The sequence below is a fragment of the Salvelinus alpinus genome, chromosome 9 (assembly GCF_045679555.1).
Source record: "Salvelinus alpinus chromosome 9, SLU_Salpinus.1, whole genome shotgun sequence".
In the NCBI taxonomy this organism is placed as follows: domain Eukaryota; kingdom Metazoa; phylum Chordata; class Actinopteri; order Salmoniformes; family Salmonidae; genus Salvelinus; species Salvelinus alpinus.
This window is the reverse complement of record NC_092094.1, coordinates 75,317,433-75,333,315: the sequence shown is the minus strand read 5'-3', so window position 1 is coordinate 75,333,315 and position 15,883 is coordinate 75,317,433. Positions and strand designations below refer to the sequence as shown.

Below are 15,883 nucleotides of genomic sequence, written 5' to 3'. Positions count from 1 at the left end.
TAACAAGATGTGCTTGTCATTATTTTATTTTAACTTGTATTATAGTATACCCACATTTCTGTCCACAACTTTTGAATCAGGTAGTAATTAAACAGATACATGTGCTGCCTTTCCAACTGATGTAAAGTTCCAACACAAATATTAATTTGAAAAAGCAATAGACTTTCACATTGTAGGCCTGTTGTTTAAACAATGTAATCATAATATATGCCATTTAGCAGATGCTTTCATCCAAAGCGACTTACAGTCATTTGCACATGCATTTTACGTATGGGTTGCCCCGGGAATCGAACCCACAACCCTGGTGGTAGGATCGGCATGCTCTACACAGGATCATCATTTATAATGTAGTATGTGTTTATAACAGTGAATGACATTGATAATAAGTCTATAGCAGTGTAATAGGTGTTTATAACAATGTACAGCACATCTACCAACACACCGATGCGTTTCAAGAGCCTAAACTATTTTGTTTCAGAATCCTCAGACCCCTGACAGAGAATAGCATAGGGGATAGTGCCATCTAGTGGAATGGAAATTAAACTATTATTCCAGATATTATTTAATAAAGAATATTGAAAACCTAAATTACTTTTCAGAGATCAGAGAAACGAAACAGAACGCATCTTGAAACAGGGAAATATACCACAATTTGTGATGTGTTCAAGTAAACGATGGACTTTTAATTTGAAGCTTTTTGCTCGATTTGGACCCGTTAATGTCGCTGATTTCAAGGAGCTCTCCTGCGCGTCATTTACTTCACAAAATCCCGCAAACGTGAAAGCGCCAGAAATAAACATCGCGAGATTGTAAATATGTGTGAGAGTTAGAGATTTGAAAGCAGACGCTTTTATCCAAAGAGATTTACAGTAATGCTTACAGAAGGTTTGCTGTGTCAAGAAGGTTTGCTGTGTCTGTCAGCGTAGTGTCCAGAGCATGGAGGCGCTACCAGGAGACAGGCCAGTACATCAGGAGACGTGGAGGAGGCCGTAGGAGGGCAATAACCCAGCAGCAGGACCGCTACCTCCGCCTTTGTGCAAGGAGGAGCAGGTGGAGCACTGCCAGAGCCCTGCAAAATGACCTCCAGCAGGCCACAAATGTGCATGTGTCTGCTCAAACAGTCAGAAACAGACTCCATGAGGGTGGTATGAGGGCCCGACGTCCACAGGTGGGGGTTGTGCTTACAGCCCAACACCGTGCAGGATGTTTGGCATTTGCCAGAGAACACCAAGATTGGCAAATTCGCCACTGGCGCCCTGTGCTCTTCACAGATGAAAGCAGGTTCACACTGAGCACGTGACAGACGTGACAGAGTCTGGAGACGCCGTGGAGAACGTTCTACTGCCTGCAACATCCTCCAGCATGACCGATTTGGCGGTGGGTCAGTCATGGTGTGGGGTGGCATTTCTTTGGGGGCCGCACAGCCCTCCATGTGCTCGCCAGAGGTAGCCTGACTGCCATTAGGTACCGAGATCAGACCCCTTGTGAGACCATATGCTGGTGCGGTTGGCCCTGTGTTCCTCCTAATGCAAGACAATGCTAGACCTCATGTGGCTGGAGTGTGTCAGCAGTTCCTGCAAGAGGAAGGCATTCATGCTATGGACTGGCCCGCCCGTTCCCCAGACCTGAATCCAATTGAGCACATCTGGGACATCATGTCTCGCTCCATCCACCAACGCCACGCTGCACCACAGACTGTCCAGGAGTTGGCAGATGCTTTAGTCCAGGTCTGGGAGTAGTTCCCTCAGGAGACCATCCGCCACCTCATCAGGAGCATGCCCAGGCGTTGTAGGGAGGTCATACAGGCACGTGGAGGCCACACACACTACTGAGCCTCATTTTGACTTGTTTTAAGGACATTACATCAAAGTTGGATCAGCCTGTAGTGTGGTTTTCCACTTTAATTTTGAGTGTGACTCCAAATCCAGACCTCCATGGGTTGATAAACTTGATTTCCATTGATAATTTTTGTGTGATTTTGTTGTCAGCACATTCAACTATGTAAAGAAAAAAGTATTTAATAAGAATATTTCATTCATTCAGATCTAGGATGTGTTATTTTAGTGTTCCCTTTATTTTTTTGAGCAGTGTATGATCCTCATAGGATTAGGCTAAATAGTTTCAGTGGTGCAGTAAATGTAATCTCAATTCAATACGATGTGCATATACTACATATAGCCAATATAGCTATTAAACCATGTTCAGTGACTGTAATCTGTGACGCAAGTGGCCGAATATGTTTGTGACGTTCCATGGAACCCACGGTATTGTTTAAAACTACAGTGTAAATGATAAATGAAAACGTGCTTTTATATCAGTGTGACAGATTCACAATACGGAGCGTGTCTCAAACCGTACCGCGCTTTTATCTGCCTAAAGGTATCTTCACGCAGGACTGAATAGGCCTTTTGGATAAGCTTGTCCAAGGTAAAGATATGCGTCAAGCTATAGCCTACTTTTAATCTTTTAGTTCCGAACTCAAGTTACTCCAGTCAAGTGATTAATCGTAAAAGTTTGTTGTTTTGACTGTCAGAACAAATAACTTTGATGGAATATTCCAAATTACAATGGCAATTATGCATCACAAATTCACAATATTACTTGTATTTCAATGATTCATCCAGGCCCAAGACATAAAGTCGCCTGAAAGCTGTGTAGCAATAATTCCAGCTCCTGACCCATAGGATGGTAATCACATACATGATTGGCTTAATCAAGAATCATGGATACCTTTCATGTGAGTACTCACACACCAGATTTTTTTTACATACCTCAGAAGGAAGATACCTCAATATCTGGAAGCACTGTCTCATGTACAATTGTTAATGCTATCTCTGAAATGTCTAACAAAATGTTGACTTGATCGTTTCATCAAGACCTTCTCATCACAAGTTGGAACTAGTGGTCAACATTGGGACAATGCCGCCCAAAATAACAGGGACCAATATTTTCATGGAGGTAAGCACTACACTTCTGATGGGTTTAACGATTGTTTTACATGATCTAAAAGTGAGAAAGTAAACCCCAGCTGTTATTCTTTTCACAGGGAAGGACAATCCCCATTATGCCATGAATGTTTCATTGCTGAACAACCAGATATTTTTCCTCTAATTTGGCTCCCGTTCCTCCAACAGAGAGCAAGACCTGCCAGCAGAGCTCACTGGAGCAGGGAGACAACCCGTCATCCTTTTGGCGCCTGACAAAGTACACTTTTTTTCTTCTAAATAACACTATAGTAACATCATATGCACAAAGTTACATTCCTAATAAGATTGGTGTTAAGTGAGAAAGAATCCTAAAGATGGTCCAATGGGCATGGTCAGAAGCCTGTCATCATCTCAGTATGTTGAACCACCTGATTTCTTGCAGGCTTGAGATTCAGATCCTGCTGAACGATGTTAAGCAGTCGATTAACTACATGCAGGGGACGCTGAACACCATGCAGGGGCAGTGTATTGAGTTGGAGACTGCCATATCTAAGGTAGTGTCAGATGAGTCTCAGATACAGAAGAATAAGTCTATGATGGTATGGTGATAATGATTGAGATGGTGATTATAATAATGATGACTAGCGTTACCCCACCCTACGGGCAGTAAATCATTGGATCTGATAAATTCAATTCAATGCAATTCAATCTTTGAGGACTGCAACCATAGAAATACAATTTATATACACTAATAATAAGCTATTGTCAACTTCCCGTCTATGCTTATCTTGCTCATTGCTCACTGTCAATTGCTGACTGTTACCCTATGTGTGCAACTATTATTGATTTATCACAGAAAAATAATTTGGTTGCAAATGTAACTGGTACCATGTAAATAATTGTTAAGCTACTCATTTTGAATCCACCGGTGGCAACTTGTGTGACCATAAAAGTCTGTGTGCGACTGGGCACAGTAAAATAATTTGGTTACTGACCTGCCCTACATCATAAAGGCCCTTCAAGTCGGAACTAGGAAATTCTGACATTTCTGACTCGCTAACTCGTTATGGAAAGATGATTTCAAGTTTCCCACTTGTGAAGTATCAGAATCAACCAGTAGGAAGATCTACGCTAATAACTTCAATTCATTTTAACTCTGAGGTTCCAAGTTTCCGATGGCATGTGAATGCGTTAATAATTGCCATGGTAATTTTGAATGTTCAGTCAGTGAGCATTATGGGTAATTGTCCTACATACTTACATCAAATGCTTTATGATAGCATCATCTCCTGTAGTAACAGTGCCATTCCAAACACAATAAATGTGAAAATTAACAAAGATACAAAATATTGCTAAAGTGAAGAAAATCAGCTCAAGATTGTAGGAGGAAATGCCCCTGCAGCAGGGAGGCTTACGGTATTATAATATATTGTAGATAACATTAATATAATTTGTGTATTTACAGTATCAGTACACATACAAATGAAAGTATATGCTAGGGATTGATCTACACTGAGTGAACAAAACATTAAGAACACCTTCCTATTGAGTTGCCCAACCCCCCCCCCCCCGGTGGTGGACCATTCTTGATACTCAGGGAAAACTGTTGAGCGTGAAAAACCCAACAGCATTGCAGTTCTTGACACAAACCGGTGCGCCGGGCACCTACTACCATACTCTGTTAAAAGGGACTTGAAATCTTTTGTCTTGCTTATTCACTCTCTGAATGACACACATACACAATCCATGTCTCAAATGTCTAAAAATCATTCTTTAACCTGTCTCCTCCCCTTCATCTACACTGAGAAGAAGATTTAACAATTGACATCAATAAGGGATTATAGCTTTCACCTGATTAGTCTATGTCACGGAAAGAGAAAGTGTTCTTAATGTTTAATACACTCAGTGTATGTGTCAATGATGTTATAGATTCCAAGTGGTTGATTTTTTAGGGAATGACTATATGCTCTATATTATACCTGCAGATCATCACAGCAGCCGAAGTTGCTGTGCAGAGGGAGGAGATCCTCCGAGCATCAGGCCTCATCCCTGAAGAGAGGGAGGACATCCTCCTCACAGCCAGTGTCCCTGCACAGAGGGAGGGGATTCTTCCAGCAGCTACTGTCACTGTGCGAAAGGAGAAGATCCTCCGAGCATCAGGCCTCATCCCTGCACAGAGGAAGGGGAATGTCCGAACAGCCAATGTCCCTGCACAGAGGGATGGGATTCTCCCAGCAGCCATCATCACTGCACAGAGGGAGGGGATTCTTCCAGCAGCTTCTATCACTGTGCAGAAGAAGAAGATCCTCAGAGCATCAGGACTCATCCCTGCACAAAAAGAGTTGATCCTCCTGATGGCCAGCGTCCCTGCGCACAGGGAGGGGATTGTCCCAAAGGCTAGTGTCCCTACAGAGAGGGAGGGAATCTTCCCAAAGGCCAGCGTCCCTGCGCACAGGGAGTGGATCGTCCCAAAGGCTAGTGTCCCTGCAGAGAGGGAGGAGATCCTCCTCACAGCCAGTGTCCCTGTGAAGAATGGAAACAATCATCCACAACCACCTCCTATCATCCCCATGGTGGCACCACTGTGGAAATGGGATGGTGGAGCGTGTACTCCACCTGTGGATTTCTATTCCAAGAGAAGAGGTCACTTAACCTTAGTAAAGAAATTACCATTGTGATAGCGTGAGAATAATTTGTGATTGTCACGCCCTGACCTTAGATATCTCTGTTTTTCTATATATTTTGGTTAGGTCAGGGTGTGACTAGGGTGGGAACGCTAGTTTTGTATTTCTAGGGTTTTTGTATGTCTAGGGTTTTGTGTATGTCTAGGGTTGTTGTATGTCTAGGGTGTTGTATGTCTAGGGGTTTTGTATGTCTATGTTGGCCTGATATGGTTCCCAATCAGAGACAGCTGTTTATTGTTGTCTGATTGGGGATCATATTTAGGTAGCCATTTTTATCGTTTGTGTTGTGGGATCTTGTCTACATTGAGTTGCCTGAGTGCACACCTGTAGCGTCACGTCTAGCTTAGCTTAGCTTAGCTTAGCTTAGCTTAGCTTAGCTTAGCTTAGCTTAGCTTAGCTTAGCTTAGTTTAGTTTAGTTTGGTTAGGTGAGGTTCAGTTGATTTAAAATGATGTGGAACTCTACTCACGCTGTGCCTTGGTCTCATCTTTACGACGATCGTGACAGTGACAGATTAAATGTTTGGCTCATGTGAGTGTATAGCTGTAATACTTTCATGCATTGTCTACATAAAACAGGTTTAGCTCCATTTTACTTTTATATTTTAGTCATTTAGCAGACGCTCTTATCCAGAGCGACTTACAGTAGTGAGTGTATACATTTTCATACTCCGGTGAATCTCTCCAGGATTTCGCATGCATTTTTTGGATATTTGCGGATAAATATGCTAGGTTTTGCAGCGACAATTATGACATTTTGCATGGCAATATGAAATTGTTTTGTCCAATTTGTTGCAAGAATGCGCTGACAAGGGAAAAACTGTGACGTGTGGCTTGATTGAACCATATTATACAGTAAATGTGCGGTGATTGGTTGAAATTGCGAGCCCTCTTTTTGTACTGTGGTAATGGGTCAGTTCTATGCGATAATATTGTGATGTGACTATTTTATGCAGAAATAGTTTGGTGATTGGTCAAATTTGTAAGCCCTCACATAATATGCAGGGAATTGTTGATTTTGCAACCAAAACAATGCGATCGCAGAGTCCTGGAGTAACCTCCCAGTAATCCCTGTGACTGCGTGTAGGTTAAGATTGGGTTGTAACAGAGTATCAGAGCGAGACGTTCCTACCTATCAGCTAGTAATTGTTCTGTATGGTGACATGAGCAGAGTGGCCTGACTTCTCCCACTTATTACAGATGTCCGACTTAGATATGTTGAGCATCCTGATATGATGTCCATCACCAAGCCGGAACACTCCGAGGCCAACCCTCAGTGCCAGACTGGCAGCCGGCCGGTGGCTGAGCCCGAGACCCCTGCTGTTCACAATAACAGTGGAGGCTGGCTCAGCTGGGTCTTTGGGAGTGGAAGAGCTAATAAGGAGGTTCATCTACCTGAGGACAAAGACAGATCTGTAAGGAACTGGTTCTTAACACTATATTCTATGTAGAGACAATTGAGTGGATTTAAAAAAAAAAAATGTGTGGCTTGCTTCACATTGCTAATAATCTTCTTCCTCAGATTGTCTGGGATCCAAATCTGCACAGATGGGTTAACAAAACTGAGCCCAAGGCTGAGGTACACACTTAAATTCAGTGAACAACCATTGTATTTGAACTGTGATAATATTACTAACAATTTGGAAAATGTGTTGATGTGTTTTACAGAACAAGTGTGTACCACCACCTCCACCGATGGGGACATATGGATATCAGGGGAAAGTGAATCCTTACTCTATGAAAGCAGGTGAATATTGCTTTAGAATACATGTGGTTTAACCAAGACTGTGTCAGCCAATCATAGATGTCTCTGGTGGTCTCCTGCTAACGCCTTTCCCACTACCAGCAGGTCTATGGGGCAGCAGATACCCTACAATGCATTACAATGATGGGACCAACTCAAAGCCTCCAAGCTATGGGCCTGGACTGCTTCCTAGACAGCTCTCTGGCTTGCTCCCTCCTTCACACTTTGACCTCATGGCACCAATGGTTGTGCCACCTGACACTCTACCCTACTGAGGTATGACTCTGGAAAATCCTTCCAAATTATATCCATTCATCATTAACTACGATTTTACTTTAACATAGCAAATTGCTGAAGTAGCAAGGATATTAAGGATGTTTTATTTTTCTCCAACAGGCCATTTTCCCAGTGGATTTGCCATACAAAGATTTTTTCAGCATTAAAAATGTATTAAAAGATTATCTTTTAATTAAATCTCTCCTTTGTGTCCTCATGTTCACATTAATTTGATGTGTTCTATCATAATTTACAATGCTTATTGCTTCTGCATTGCTTTACGTTACAGACAAGTATATATTATACAAATATATTTTATTTTAGACATTACAAAAACATATTTTTGTGCATTTTGGATTTACTTATTGTACAGACAAGTATATTTTATACACATCTTTTTTTTTAAATATATTGTTTTATGTATTCCATAGACAGAACAAAAAAGATTTAAATGCATTTTGAATTCCTAATGTCAATATTTTTATTTTCTGTGTCACGTGTTTACGCCCATTTATGTACATCCTGTATATGTTACCCTTCCAATGAGCTTATCATATAAACTACAATGCGAAAAGTACGGTTTACTTCACTTTTAATCATGTCAGCACAGGTAACAGCCGTTTACAGTCTTTCTTTAGTTTTTCAAGCTTACTCTTCCCAATTTACTTAAACTATATTTCTTTATTTCCCATGGGCTTCACCAGAGTACTCCCTAGTGGCTGGAATACAACTGTATTAAGCCCCTTACAACACCCCCCTGCAAAAATGAAATGTTGTCCCAAACATTTCACTGGCCTCAAAACAAACAGAAGATCGAAGTACTGGTCATGAGAACAATGGAGAAAACTGGCCTAACAGCCATATAACTATATAGACATATCCAGTCTGCCTTTATGGGCAAAGACGCAACCCCCACTAAACATTATCACACTGTAATTAGTAAAGGTAAATGAGAAAATATATACAGATCAGAACATCTCTAGTTGGTATCCTGATCAGAGTTTGTCAGCCCTAAAGTGTTATAGGTTAGAATGTCTCTGGGCCTCGTCTGCCGGGCTGAACGGCAGGGCAAGGTCATGGGTGACCCCGATGAATCAGTGTCCACTTCATCATGAGACGATTGAGTCTCTGAGCCCTCAGCTGTTTCCATATTTACCCCTGTCCTTCCGGGCTCTCTCTGAGGACTGGCTGGCACTCCTTCACAGTGAAGTTTCTATCAGTCTGACCCCGTTCCTCACTATTATCTGATACTAGTTGTGTGCTACTCTGTCTGCTCTCTTCATCCCTAAGTGGCCTATTGATGAATACTGGATAAGAATCCTCATCTGAGCTCTCAGACTCAGCACTCTCCCCATTTTGCTGCTTTTGCTGGGGTGGATCCCTTCTCCACAGACCTCTACTGGGTGTTTCAACAGGTTCCTCAAATGGTAGGGAATTACATGACATGAGCATATTGCGATGCAGAACCCGGGCCCTGCCTGTACCCCTCTCGGGTTTGACCTCATAGACAGGGCTGTCATCACCTTTCCTGGTTACCACCACATGTATTTGGTCCTCCCAGTGTGATCTTAGCTTTCCCGGCCCCCCACATTCTGACATGTTCCTCACCAGTTCACGATCCCCTGAGACCAGAACCGAACTCATTTTCTTCCGATCGTAGTAGGCTTTTCCCTTTGCTGTTGATTTCTCCATGTTTCTACTGGCGATGTCATAGGCTTCAGCCATCTGTTGCTGCCACTTCTTAGCATAATCCTGGTATGATTTCTCCTGTTCCTTTATCTGTAACCCAAAGACAAGGTCAACAGGTAGCAGTGGAGCCCTTCCAAATAGCAGGAAATACAGTGAGAACCCAGTAGCATCACTGGTGGTACAATTATATGCATGAATGACCTTGTTCAGATAACCACCCCAGTTGGCCTTTTTCTCTTCATCTAGTGTGCGCAACATTGACAACAGTGTACGGTTAAATCTCTCCACCGGATTCCCCTGTGGATGATATGGAGAGGTTCTGGAATTGGCTATTCCCGTACAGTTCTGCAAGGCTCTGAATAACTGATTTTCAAACTCTCTTCCCTGATCATGACGGATTTTTGACACAAAGCCAAACTTTGGGGAAAAATCATCGAAAAGCTTTTTTGCTGCAGTTTTCCCTGACTTATTTCTGGTGTGGTAGGCTTGTGCAAATTTTGTAAAGTTATCTAAAATAACTCAAATGTACTCGTAGCCCCCTCTGCTTTTCTCCAAATGCACATAGTCAATTGAAATCATCTGGAAGGGAGCTGTAGCTCGTACATGTTGCATTGGGGCCCTAGTTATTACACTGGGTTTATTTTGTTTGATACACTTAAACACTTTGGTGATAAAGTGTTCAATGTCATGTTGTCATAAGTTCAACACTGTTCCTAGATGGGCCCTTTCAGTGTGTAAGTACTTGTAAATCAGTGTTCTATACTGACTTGGTACCACAACTTGTGTCCTTTTTGCTGTTTTCCTTTGTAATAATCCATCTGGTGAGACATGGAGCCTGTTCCACTCTTGCAGTAACTGTTTGACTTTGTATGACTCTTGTTGACATTCTGTTGGTTTAGGCTTAGTCCTTTGACTTTTCACTTCCAAGATTCTCGATACAGCCGCATCCTTTAACTGAGCCTGCATGATATCGTGTGGAGACAGTCGGTCTGTAACTGTTCCACCCCACCATGACAGCTCATCTTGTTAGTGTGACCGTGGATATCCACATTACACAGTCATTCTGTTGTGTCTGAACATTATTGAGTGTTGCTTTTACCATCTCAAGTGAGTGTTTCTCTGTGCATTCTTCCATGTAATGTTCAGCATGCAAAGGAGAGCGTGACAGAAAGTCTGCGTCAGTGTTTACCTTTCCAGGACGATACTTCAGTGTGAGATTAAAGTCAGACAGCTCTGCCACCCAGCGATGACCGGTGGCATTCAGTCTTGCTGTGGTTAGTACATCTGTCAAGGGGTTATTATCACTGTACACTGTCACAGAGGGAGCATAAAATAGGTCATCTCGGAACCGCTCAGTCACTGCCCATTTGAGGGCCAAGAATTCCAGTTTCCCTGAGTGAAGGTGATAGTTTCTCTCTGCTTGAGTCAGGGTGCGGGAGCCATGTCCAATGACTTTCAGTTTGCCACTTTGTCATTGGTATAACACCCCTCCCAATCCCTCTTCAGAGGCATCAACATGCAGGATAAAAGGGTCCTTGAAATCTGGGTAAGCAAGCACAGGTGGATTAGTCAACACACTCACCAAGTGTTCTAATGCTCTCTGGTGAGCATCTTCCCATATAACTTTCTGGTGGGAAAGAGCCTGTCCTGACTGCATCGCTACCTTGGTACTTCGCTTCCCGGATGCTGGGGTCTCCCGACTTCACTGCCAGTAAGTCATAGAGACATTTAGCATGTTGTGAAAAGTTCTGTACATAACCCATATAGTACCCTATAAACCCCAGTAGTTTCCTCAGCTCTTTCACGTTTGTTGGTGGCCTGTTTACCAGTTCTTGCACTGCTACAATTTCTTTAACATCCATTCTGTAACCCTCAGCAGAAATGATTTTTCCTAAATAACGGACCTCATTCTTGAATAGGTCACACTTATCAGCCCTGAGTTTAATACCCCATTTATTTCGCTGCCTGAGTACCTGATGGTCATCTTCCACATGTTGTTCAAATGACTGACTAAAAATAAGAACGTCATCCAAATATGGTATACAGATTCTATCTCTTATCCCCTCTAAACTTTCCTCCATGCTTCGTTGGAAGGCAGAGGGACTGTTTGATAAGCCAAAGGGAATTCTATTCCATTCATATAAGGCCCAAGGGGTGCTGAAGGCACTGTATTTTCTGGACTCCTCTCCCACAAAGCCTTGGTGGGTTGCCTTTCCCTTATACTGTTCTGGTGGGGCGCTCAAGATGGCGACATGAGAGGGTGAAACATTTCTAGCTGAGGAACAATTTTAGGGTTTTCTCACAAAGTTTATAGTTTTAGACTGCAGTTGCAATTTGTTTGTTTTTCTCCACCAAATATGATATCTAACCATACAATGTAGCTATTTTGAATAATTTTGTAATTAATCAAACCATTGAAATATATTTTTTACGATTTCCAACGAACAAGCTAGCTATCGAAAAGTTTCAGCGTTGTGTAATAAGTTATCCTGCTAACGTCTTCATAGCTAGTAGCATGGAATCAGGACATGACCAAACTGTTGCTGAAATAATGGATGTTGAAACTTCCAAGGAGAAAATAGGCATTGTTGAAACTCACACCACTCACAAAGGGTGGTGAATGCGATTCATACCCGAATACTCCAACCAAGGAGCAACTTCCAAAGAAGCTGAGAAGTGAACCATCAATGAGCCAGCTACATGACAACATCGTCCGCATCCTCACGGCTAAAATCAAAGAGAGCGCAGATGACATCATGAATTGGGTGTAAAAGAACACTGTCAATATCGTTAACCTGAAGAAATCGACTCTGAAGCAGCAGAACGCAACATTGACAATTCAGGTTGCAAAGCAGGAGAAGAAACTCACTGAAATGGAGTCAAAGGTAAACGAGAATGACCTTTACCGTAGATGGAGTCTTCGAATTTATGGAATAGCAGAAAAATCTGACGAGAACATCAAAGCAAGAGTGAAGGACATTTGCAGGGCAATAGTCCCGGAGGAGGAGCGAAATGTTGTTGCAGGTTCTCTGGATGTAGTGCACCGCCTGAGTAGGCTGAGAGATGGGGAAAGCAACCAGCCACCATGACCAGTGATCATGAGATTCATCTCCAGGACAGCGAGGGATATGACATGGAAAAGTGCAAAGAAAAATGACTATTTAAAGAAGAACAACCTGAGGTTCAAGGAGGATCTGACAACATTTGACAAAGAAGCTCGGAATCGTCTGTGGTCGATGATTGAGAGAGCAAGGAAGGAAGGGAAAAGGGCATACTTTGCGGGAGCCAAGGCTTTTGTTAATGGAAGGGAAATTCACGCTGACGCCAAGTTTGTTGACTGCTGGATTTATCAAGTGAGTTGTGCAGGACTGAGTTTTTTATTTTTTATTTGCATCTGATAAAACTTTATATTTCTTGAGGAAAGAGCATTGTTTGTGTGAGCCAAACTTCTTTTATATATATATATATTTTTTTATGGCAGGGAAATTCGCACTGACACTTAACGTTAGCTTGATGGCTATTCGTTTTTACCAATCTATGGTACAATGTTATTTGCAATTGTATAAAAAAAAATATATATATAATTTAGGTCAACCACTTGCGTGGGGCAAAGGACTGTTTTTATTTGCAACTAGTAAGAACTTTTCTTTTTGTGAGAACCCTGATTCATGTGAACGTATACAAGTTTAATATTCTTCATATAGTCACTGTGATAGTAAATGTCAATTTCTGTTTTTTGTATTAATGCCAGGGGAATCCGTAATATTTTGAAAAGGAAATCTTTAAGAGTAAGAGTGCCGACTTTTATTTAATTCAAGAAACTCATGCCTGTTCCACAGATACTGCGTTTTGGAAGTGTCAATGGGGGAATGATATTTGGTTTTCATTTTGTACTAATCGGTCAGCAGGTGTCGCTATTTTAAAAGGCAACTTTAAGGGCCATATATTGAGTCATGAAGTAGATAATACAGGGAGATGGATTATACTATTGGTAGATGTCAACCACGTTCAATTCATTGTTGTAAATACTTATGCTTCCAATAACAAGTCAACTAACTGTATTTTATTTAGAGACATTGAGAGGAAAATAAGTAAAATTATGTCTTAATTTCCATTGGCCAAAGTAATATGGGGTGGAGATTTTAATACAGTATTACATGATAATCTAGATAGATGGCCTCCTAAGGATAGCAATTATGTTTGTGAGATAAGGAATATATGTCTAAGGTTAGGTGTTCTAGATATTTGGAGACATAAGAACCCAGATAAGATTGTGTTTACATGGAGTACCAAAGATTTATCTATACAATCCCATATTGATTTCTGGCTGATATCTGAAGATATGGCTGACAAGGTTGATACAGTCTCGATTGAACCATGGATTTTAACAGACCACAAAGGGATCTCAATAAAGATAAATATGCATGGTTTGTCAACAAAAAAAGTTAGTAAAGGTTACTGGAATATGAACAAGACTTTACTAAAGAATGGAGTATTTAAGAAGGAAGTAGCAGGAATTATTGATAAATACTGGAATTGTGCCTGTGTTATGAATACGTTTGGAAGTTACTGGGAGCTAATGAAATTTGATATAAGGCTTTTGGCTATTTCAATGGGGAAAGAAATTGCTCGTGCCAAGAGAGAGAAAGTGACATCATAAAGGGAATAATGGATTATACTAAAAAAACTGAACTAACTAATCACGAATTACTGGAGCTATCATCATTGCAAATGCAGTTAGACTGTATCTACGAGGAAAAGGCCCGGGGAGCATTTGTAAGATCAAGACGAAAACGGATGGAAGAGGGAGAGAGAAATACAAAATATTTCTTTAATTTAGAAAAAATCGCAGGAGAAAAGACTTCCATATGTAAATGAATGATAAATAATACTCCCAATGAAAATCCAAAATAAATCTCTCCGCATGTTGCCCAGTTTTATCAGAATCTGTAAACATCAGCCCAGCCAACTTCCAATATGGATCTTTTCTTAGACAATGTAGCAAACATTGCTAAGAAGATAGATAATGATTTCAGGGATTTTTGTGATGATGAGTTATCTGCAATTGAGATAAAATACTGTATTAAAAGCCTTAAGGACAATAGGTCCCCTGGAAATGATGGTTTAATAAGCGAGTTTTATAAAGCATTCAATGATAAATTGATTCCTTTCATTCTTGCTATGTTTCAAGAATCAATAGAAAAAGGGGAGTTTCCGGCTTCCTTAAAGCAAGGTGTAATTACTTTGATTCCCAAACCTAATAAGGATACTCTTTATATAGACAACTGGAGACCCATTAGCCTGTTGAATAATGATGGGAAATGATTTGCCCTTGTATTTGCTAAGAGGTTGAAACAAGGCTTGCATCATATAATTGATGAAGAACAATCTGGTTTTATGCATGGTCGACACATTAGTAATAATATCAGGTTGATCTTAGATATGATTGACTATAATGACCTCATCCTTGATGATAGTTTTCTTATGTTTGTTGATTTGTATAAAGCTTTTGACACTGTAGGACATGAGTTTATGTTCAAAGCAATACGTTTTTTGCGGTTTGGTGACTTTTTTTTTAAAGCAGTCCAAACTTTATATAGTGGTTGTACTAGCTCTGTAAAATCAGCTCACGGGACATTCCAAAGATTTGATATTGGCCGTGGCATTAGGCAGGGCTGCCCAATTAGTCCATTTTTATTTTGATTGGTTACTCAAATTATGGCTCTTCATATCAAGAAAGGGAATTTTCAAGGTGTTTCAGCACTTGGCAAAGAATTTAAACTATGTCAACTGGCTGATGATACCACCATATTTCTAAGAGACAGGAATGAGGTTTCTAAAGCAGTTTCCTGTATTGAAGACTTTTCCTTAGTTTCAGGTTTGAACATTAATATCAATAAGTCAGGCTTATTTCCACTCATCGATTGTGTTTTACAGGAAGTATATGGTATCCCAATTAAAGATAAGGTTACTTATCTTGGAATTGTTATATGCAAGGATGAAAAACAAAGGAGTGAATTGAACTTTAACCCCATTATTGAGAAAACGAAGAAATTTAACCCCTGGTTGATGAGAGATATTTCGTTTTACGGTCGGGTTTTATTATCCAAAGCTGAAGGGTTATCCAGATCGGTTTATGTCTGGTTATCACTTGACTTACCCCCTAAAATTGTAAAGGACTTAGGTAAGATTCTTTATAATTTTATTTGGAGGAACAAGCCTCACTATCTGCGAAAAGATATTCTCACTAATACCCAAGAACAAGGAGGTCTTGAGGTTTTAGATTGCAATACTCTAAATAATACTTTTAAAATAAATTCGATTCTGAAGTATGTTAAGAACCAGAACAGTATTTGGAATGTCTTCCCTAAGTATTTATTTGACTCTGTTGGTGGTTTAGAATTTTTTCTTCGATGTAATTTTGATATTGATAAAATTCCAGTAAAGTTGGCCAAATTCCATAAGCAGGCCATTTTAGCTTGGATGTTAGCGTATAAACACAATTTTCCCCCTCACAGATAGTTTATATGGAACAACAAAGATATACGATTTAAAAATAAGTCTC

At 40.7% G+C, this 15,883-nt stretch overlaps 1 protein-coding gene across 1 annotated transcript; it reads left to right on the top strand.

The window, feature by feature from the left end:
* Positions 1 to 3,343: 3,343 nt before the first annotated feature.
* LOC139530987 (uncharacterized) lies at positions 3,344 to 7,983 on the top strand. Its single transcript, XM_071327777.1, has 7 exons — positions 3,344 to 3,526; positions 4,913 to 5,570; positions 6,810 to 7,024; positions 7,132 to 7,188; positions 7,278 to 7,356; positions 7,456 to 7,629; positions 7,750 to 7,983. Exons 1-6 carry the CDS (start codon positions 3,344 to 3,346, stop codon positions 7,626 to 7,628), a joined length of 1,365 nt encoding a protein of 454 aa, XP_071183878.1. The 3' UTR covers position 7,629; positions 7,750 to 7,983.
* Positions 7,984 to 15,883: the final 7,900 nt, after the last annotated feature.